General features: G+C 43.5%; 1 protein-coding gene across 1 annotated transcript in view; it reads right to left on the reverse strand.

The window, feature by feature from the left end:
• The window catches only part of si:dkey-40c11.2 (drebrin-like protein), a 38,852-nt gene that overhangs the window by 7,727 nt on the left and 22,723 nt on the right, over positions 1–8,402 (reverse strand). Inside the window, exons 5-6 of the mRNA XM_037681098.1 lie at positions 337–480; positions 64–141 (exon numbers count right to left, since the gene is read on the reverse strand). Of these exons, the coding sequence (XP_037537026.1) occupies positions 64–141; positions 337–480 (222 nt within the window). The remainder of the gene's footprint in view (positions 1–63; positions 142–336; positions 481–8,402) is intronic.

Raw genomic sequence — 8,402 nt, forward strand, 5'->3', positions numbered from 1 at the left:
ATATATATATATATATATATATATATATATATATATATATATATATAAAGTATTTTGACTTACCTCTGCACATGCCCAAAACGAGTCCCTGTTTATAAATCTCATTTCCATTGCAGCATTAGTTTTTCTGTAGTTCGTTCCCTTGAAGAAGAAGAAAATGTTACAAACTCATGGTTTCATGCTTAAAATCTGTGTGAAGATACATATCTTCAATAATTATTCCTAAACAAAACAGAAGGAAAAGTTAACTTTAGGAATGTCTTCAAACTGCTTTTTCTGTAATTTAAAGTCTTTGTCGCCATCTACTGGACAGATCAGGTAGTGCAGCAGACTCACCACTATTTCCTCCTTGTCTGCAGACCGAGAGCTCCTCCTCACCCACTGTGAAGGAGCATGGGTTTGGGCTTTGCTGAGCTCAGCTCTTATCTTCTCTTCTGTCACATCCTCCAGTCTTTCTGCACTAACGAAAGCATGTGCTTCCTTAAAAACACAGTGGGCAGGGGATTAAAGAGAGATGGGAAGCAGAGTAAGACAGATGTGAGTTTAATCCACCTTTCCATGCCATAGCCTCTGTTGACACACACAAAGACAACAGCACACGCAGTCGATCTGGTTTGTTTTCTCTAGGTCTGATTTGAGTTATAGCTCAGAGTTATGAAAACCTGAAGTCAAACAGTTGTGCAACTGCTTATGTGAGGATGATGGGGGGAGCAGAAAACAACAAAAAGGCCTCAGTGGGAAAACAAGAATGTATTGGTTGGTTTGGTTATTAACTCCACCAAAGGAAAATAATACAAAATAAAGGGGGGGGGGGGGGGGAGGAGGGGTCAAAACAAGTGGGGGAGAAAAAAAATAGTTGGGTGCATTGTTTTTTTTTTCCAAAAAACAAAGAAATACATAGATTTCAAAACCTATTGGAGCTTTATTATGAGCCTTTTTTTTTTTTTTTCAATCGGACGTCCGTGTGGGTATTTGTATGCAACCAAGACTTCAGAATCATTTCCCTGAGAGAATAATTCCAGGTTTGTCCATAAAAGGTTGGATTTGTCAGCTAGCGACAGGAAAGCACAGCTTTATACGAGTGACAACACTGACACTGAACACAGCATTCAGTGTGCCCGATGACAGGTGTCAGTATAGCCTGAAGTCCATATCAATCCGGTTGTCGACGGAACTGCATAGCTTGTCGTCCAGACAAGGAGCCCACAGTTTTGCTTATGACAGTGAGAAAACTATGAACAGAAAACCACAGTTTGGTGGAAAATCTCACAACAGCACGGTGTTACATTCAGCTCTGACAAGTGTTAAAAAATGTTTTTCTTCTAATTTTCAAGAAAAAAATAAACCACAAAGAAGCAAACACCCATTCACATTCTCACTCATATTGACTTATAGTTTAGAGCGGCCAGTTAACTTAATGTGCATGTTTTTAGTGTGTGGGAAGAAATTGAGTAGCCAGAAAAAACTCACACATGCAGAGAAATAAGCTGGGAGTTAAACCTGCAACCTACTTGCTGAGAGTAGACAAAGGGGCAGGAGCTACATGTCAGATCACCACCAACCACACATTTTTTCTCTAACAGTGAGTGAGACAGTTTGACGGACACTGGAGCGTTTGGACTTTGACAGCCCTCATCAACCGGTTTTGACAAGACCAGTCCAGTGTCAACAGTGCTAACTAGCTGTTCAATCTTCAATTCAATTCACTTGAAATTCAAAAATACTTTTATTAATCCCAACCGGAAATTAAATGTTGTTGTAACTCATTATTCTCGTTTCAATAAGAGATGTTATAGATGCTGATGGCTGCGGGCAGGAAGGATCTCTTGTAAAGGTCCGTCCCACAGCAGAAACGAAGAAACTGGCCACAGATGCTGTCCGATCCGTCCAGGCCTCTCGGTTAGCATGAGCTGCAGGATCGCCCAAATGCTGGGCAGAACTCCTCCTAAAGGGATGGCCACTCCTCCCAGCAGCCTGCCGAGCTACCCCTTGCTGCGCACAGCCAGCTACAGGTACCAGGGCATGATCCCAGTCCTGCTGTCACGAGTCGTGCTTCCTGCCAGTTCCAGGATTTCAGCAGTCAGGCACTCGAGCACAGCCAGCAGTGAGACGGGAATGCATCTACGGCACCTCCTTTTCAGCTCATTTGAGATTTGAGTCTGTAACTGAAGTATTATTTGAGATGTTAATCAGCTGCTCCTGGTTGTAAAAAAAAAAAAAAACACCTTGTTGTTCTGGTTACGCATCATAACAAATATCCAAAACTAAAAAAAAAGTTTCAGTAAAAATCCTTCCAGCTGCACAGCGGCCGATACCAGAGGAAATAATCCTCCAGAAAAATGTGATTTACATCCAGCAAAAGAGGAATTAAAGTTTCCAAAAGCAAAATGGCAGAACGAATATAACAGAGCTGCTCCATCATATAGCCACCCCGAGCGGCGCAATTCTAGAAGGAAATGTTGCAGCTCTGTGTCAAACTGTGAACTTGGGCCTGTGGGGTTCGGGGATCTTGGGCTCTGGCGGGCGGGTTGCCGGGCTCTGGGCCGGCTTGCGCTCTGGTGCCCGGTTCTGGGCGGGGGCCTTCGGCTCGCTGGTGGGTTGTGGGTTCATGGGCTGGGGGATTGGGTGTTTGGGGGCGTGACCAGTGGCCCCTAAGAGGGGGTAGTTTGACCCAGCCTAGGTGTCTAGTGTGCTATGTGTTTTGAGAGATGTCCGAATGAGGGGTGGGTGTAGTATTTCTTCTGGGGTGGGGATGGGGTGGATGTCCTTGGGGGCGGCCCGGGACTGTGCATGGCTGGCTGGCTGGCCCCTTTCCTGTGGTGGGGGCTCGCTCCCGGTGCTTCCTGGCACTGTCGGCGGTTGGGCGGGCGCTCTTGGCCGGGTCGTCCTGGTGGGGTTTGGCTCCATCTGGTAGCGGGCTGACTGCGGTCTGTGGGGGTCCTGGTGGCCCTCGGGTGTGTAGGCTGCTGGAGCGGCTTATGGCGGCCCTCGGGGCTCTGTCCCTCTCTGGTCTGGAGCTCAGCGGGCCTGGCGGTCGGTCCAGATGGAGAGGTGTCTTGGCCTCAATCCCTGGGTGGACCTTGGGGGGCTGGGGGGGGGGGGGGCTGTTGGGTCAGTGGGGGAGCTGACTCCCTGTGGGAGCATTTGCTCTCACAGTTATTTCTCCCCATCCCTCACCATGCACCTCCACCCTCTTCATTTCAATTCCACACATTTAGGGTTGTTTGGGCTCGGGTGTGCTGCAACAATTTTACATCTTTGTTGACCATAGCCACCTGGGACTCAATTTTATTGTACACCTTAGACATTCATTCATAACATCCTCATGACATTCATATATAGGAATTTGAAGTGGGCACATGGCTATGGGTGGTGGGATGACCTTACTCTCACCTCCTGTGCCTGTGCTCACTTACAACGGTTACATTTAGACACTAGGGTTTGGATAGAGTTGGGGTGGAGGGGAAACTGGCACCTTGTCAGCCTTTGCTCCTTCTTCTTTCCTTTTTAATGGCACTCTACAACAACACACATCAACAGCACATCTAGGGGTGGGGGTGTATGTGTCGGGGTCTTATTTTTATTTATTTATTTTTTTTTTCTCCTCTTCCTACCCACCTAGTTCCCTGACTGCCATTCCGGGGGTGGGGTCCGGGAGAAGGGCAGGCCGTCGGGTGTTGACCAGGACTATGTGGGGGTTCGGGGTCTGGGGGTTGCCGTGGGCGGTGCTGGCGCTGTGCTCTCCCTGGGGTTGTTTGGACCCCCTGAGCTTGGCTCTTGGGTGCCATGGTTGGCCCGCTGACCGGGGTGGCTGCCGGGGCCTGGCAGGCGGTCGGCTGGGGGTGCGTGTTTGGTTGTTGACGGTGTGTGGGGGTGGTTGGTGGCGTGTCCTCTTCATGGTGGGGGGGGTGTCCTGTCGGCGGGGCATGGCCTGGGCCGGTTCTGGGGTATTGGCTCTTCTCCGCTCAGGAATGAATGGGTTTACCTCCTGGGTTTGGGCATGGGCTGCCCCCTGTAGAGGGCGGGTACATGTCTTGGACCTGGGGGGTTTAGAGTGTGTATCGGGAATAAGAATGAAATGTATCGTTATTGTATGTCTTTGAGTGAATGAATGTGAGATTGAGGTTGGGATAGTGTGATTGTGTCTGTGTATGAATGGATATTTGTTAGGCCAAGACTCGGACTGCCCCCCTCTTTGATACAACTGGGGGTGCTTGGCATCGCGCCCCTATCGCGCGGCCCCCTGGTGGGGTGTGCCCTTGCCTGCCGGCGCGCTTGGGGCCCTTGGTATCGGGGGCTGGGCGCTTGGGCGTGTGTCGGCTCGGCCTGGTGTCTGCCTGGTGGGGCTCGGGTCCTCTGGCCCTGTCAGGCCTTGGCCTGGGTGGTGTGAGTCCTCGGTGCCCGGGCCTCGGTGCCTGGACCTGGACCTACATCGGTGCGGCGGGTGCCGACGGGGGCCTATGAGTTTGTCGCTGTTGGCCCCGGGGGGTCACTGTATGTGGTTGCTGGTGGGGATCTTCCGGTTCTCCCCTGTGGTCCGTTCTGGGGGGTGGGTGAGTGGTTCGTCCTGTGTGGGTGGCTCTGGGGGCTCCGCGGTCGGGGTCCCTCCTGGGGTCTTGGACTCTGGTCCCCCCTTTTTCATCTGCCTCTGGTCTTGGGGGTCGGGTCTCTGCTGCTTCACAGTTACTAATAAATGTTCTATTAGAGAAGCCTTATACACTTATGCATGCTCACAACCACACACAAATAGAAGCAGGGATGCTTATTTAGGCTTTATATGTAGATATATAGATATGTATGTGAGTGTATATTCATGTGTATGTATGTATGTATGTATATAGGCGTAGGTATGGGTATATATATTTATGGAAACTTACTGCAAAGCCATGAATATTTTAAGTTCTTTATACATATGTATTTTGTTGCTATGTTTTGTCATGTTCTTTGCAGGTGAACAGACAGTGGCCGGGTGTTTTGACGTGTGCTCTATTTGTATATATTTCTTATATTTTGGAGTCTTACTTTGTCTTTTCTTTCTTTCTATCCTATTGGAAAAAAAAAAAAAAAAAAAAAAAAAAACTGTGAACATGGAAGTGCTACGTCTCATCATCACTGTACACAAACACAAAATGTATCATGCGTGAGACACGCCCATGTGAAGCAGCAGGCATCTGTGAAAATACCTGGGGAGCAGTTAGAGGTTAGATGTCTTGCTCAAGGGCACCACAGCATGTGGACATGGTAGGGAGTTGAACCTGCAACTTTCTAGTCTCAAATCAGCTGTCCTATCTGCTCCACAGCTGTCCCCAACATAGTTTTTCTTTTATTTTATTTTTTTTATTTTGTGTAACCATTATAGTAAAATATATTAAAACAAATTTCCAATTTTGATTTCTGGAAAGAAGCCAAAAATGTGGTTTTACAGCCCAGAGTGAGGCTCCGACCCTAACGTGAAGAATTACTGTTCTGGTGTAAAAATATCTACAAAGAACTATGTGCTGTAGATGCTTTTTATGATAGAAGCTGAGGACACGCTAAAGTGGGAAGATGTATCTCAGTTTATCTTGTTAGGCATTGGTGACCTGTGGGACACAGAAAAAAAAACTGGTTTGAGACTCGAACCTGTCTGGAAAGAAAAGAAGCCCGAGGTGACATGACAGGACTTTAGCTGTAATTGGGCTCAGTTCCACACAAACTGTATCCCTGCTCTGGAGCTAAACTGCTTCCAGTCTCTCTGCTCTGTTCAGTGTAAGAAACAGAGTGAGTGGATGAAAAAAAAAAGTTTCCACCGTAAAGTTGATCCCAGATGGCGTACTGGTTACTTATAAATGTCACTGTTAGAATTCCATGCTTAATATTATGTCACTGGTTTATTATGTCTCTGGGGATGTTTTTTTTTTTTTTTTTTCCTACAAACCAGTAAAACCTGTTATGAGTTTAAACAATTTGATGAGTCTGTTAATTATTAAAAATTAGTTTCTAACAAGGTTAAGTCAGGTCCTCTGGACAGGTTATTTGTTGAAACATTTTCTCTTTAATCCAAAAGACTTCTTCAGTCTGCTTCAAGGAGGAGCTGTTTCTTGCAGCTCCTCAGACTGAAGAAGTCTTTTGGATTAAAAACAAAATGTTTCAACAAAGAAGAATCCATCCAGAGGACCTGACTTGTACGATAGAAAAGCATAAAGAGCAATTAGGAGTTCAAAATATAAACATGTTATATTTACATAAAGAATAACTTAAAATCTGGTCTCACTGAAAAAGGACACAGGACTACAATGAATGTCCTCAACATTAGGATGCAGGGTCACAGGGGCTTTTAAGCAAAATAATATTTTTTATGTTCATAGATATTTGGGAAAGGACCAGCTTCAGTGAGCTGAGTAGTGACTGTGTTTTTTTGTAAAACTATTGTGGCCTGAAAAAGCAAATAAAGAAATAGTTTGGAGTAATGTTAGAGTAAAATATGCAAAGTTCTTGTTTTTTTTTTTTTTTCTTCTCAGTTTTGGACATTTGAAAAATCCCATTTTTGTTCACAAAAGTACATAGTAACAAGCAAATAAATGTGGGTTTTTTTTATATAATTTGAAAAAAAGTGACATTAAACTTGAGAAAGATTGTTTCTCGTAAATGTTTTGTTCAATGTACCCTTCAAATTAAAGACGTACATTTGACCATTTTAAGGAAAAAGACAAAACGCTTAAAGTAAACATTTTTGGGATTACATGCATCTATAAAGAGAACACATTAAAACTGGACTGTTGTGATCCCTTTTTTACAAAAGCATGTTAGAATTTATTCAATCATTTTATGCCTTCTGGTTTGGATGTGCCAACCCAGGATTTTGTGTGGCACCCACATGGCCACCCCATTAAAAATTCTGGAGGCACCACTGCCGTTTCTCTAAAGCAATCAGCCACATTTTTATTTCTAGATAAAAAATACTGTTCAGTTATTTTAATTTTTTAAAATCTCTTTCTTTTAATCTTTTGCTTTATTTTATGTCCATGAAAATGCACAGGTAAGAACTGACAGAAACTAAACCATAAATGTGGTGTAAAACCATTTTTGGAAGTATCTATTTACACTCCAACCAAATATCATATTTTTTGGCCTATAAATCACGTTTTTTGGCATAATTTGCGTGCCCTGCGACTTATACCCCAAAGCAAATTATTTATGAATTATTTTTCCCATATTTATAAACCAATTTTTGACAGAGATATGACCGTTTTCATTCATTCTGACTGAAAATATTGAACACTTCCATTTTCAGCTGCTAGATGGCACTCAAATTATATGGCATGCCGTTGTATCATGTAATAGGTAAAAGTGGCTATTAATGATGCAATCAGCTTGCCACAATTGCCACTTTTGTCCAGCTCACCTGGAGCAACCATCAAATCTGCTTCATTTTGCTGTGCCGCCCTGGTGAAATTCAGTTAGTTTGACCATTGAAGTGCATTTATTAAGTAAAAGTTCAACTGAGACACACCTTTACTATAAAGTCGAGTGAACAAATAATTGTTTTAGGTGCTTATCTTGTTAAATTTCGAAGAAATGTGCAGTGTTCCTCCTTCATGATTTCCTCCCTGTCTGCGTGCTCCCCGAGCACCGAGGCAGAGAATACTTTTGAAATACAGCTGATTTGACTATTGAAGTGCATTTATTAAGTAAAAGTCCAATTAAGACACACCTTTACTATAATTTTGAGCAAACAAACAATTGTTTTTAAGTGTTAATCTTGTTAAATTCTTGTTAAAGTCCTCCCATGCATGCTCCCTTGGCTGCCATTTGACAGCCAAATCGATTTTTGGCACAACACCGACCCACATTTCTGGGTTGTCAGCGGTGATGCATAATAGATGCAACATATATGACGAAGCAACGTATTTATGGATTTTTCCACTTTATTAGACATTTTTGGACTGATGCGACTTATAGGATGGTGTGACATGTATGGCGGAAAATACGGTATACAAAAATGCATAGCTAACAAAAGAGGTTGTTGTGTTGTGTTGTTTGCTTTCATGATGAGCTTAATAAATTTCATCAGTAAATAATGTTAAATTAATATATATTTATTTTATTAATATCAACACTATTGAGAAAAACCAAAAGGCATGTTTTAAAGCTTAAATGTTTAGTTTCCATTAACAATGTTAGCTCCGAAATTGAAAACAGGATCGTTCAGGTATGCATCCCCACCACAGACTTTAGGATAAGTCTGCAAATAGAGTCCATATGCATGACCATGGTGTTAGTTGTAAAGTCTGCTTTCACTAATAAATCCAAGTTTGAAGTACTGACACGAAAAATATAACTTTTTTTTTGTTACTGCTCAACCTTAAATCTTACAAAAGGTCTGGTATTTTTACCCAAGTTAATTTCTCTGACAGATATAT

The sequence above is a fragment of the Nematolebias whitei genome, chromosome 8, assembly GCF_014905685.2.
Source record: "Nematolebias whitei isolate Nwh7 chromosome 8, NemWhi1, whole genome shotgun sequence".
Classification (NCBI taxonomy): domain Eukaryota; kingdom Metazoa; phylum Chordata; class Actinopteri; order Cyprinodontiformes; family Rivulidae; genus Nematolebias; species Nematolebias whitei.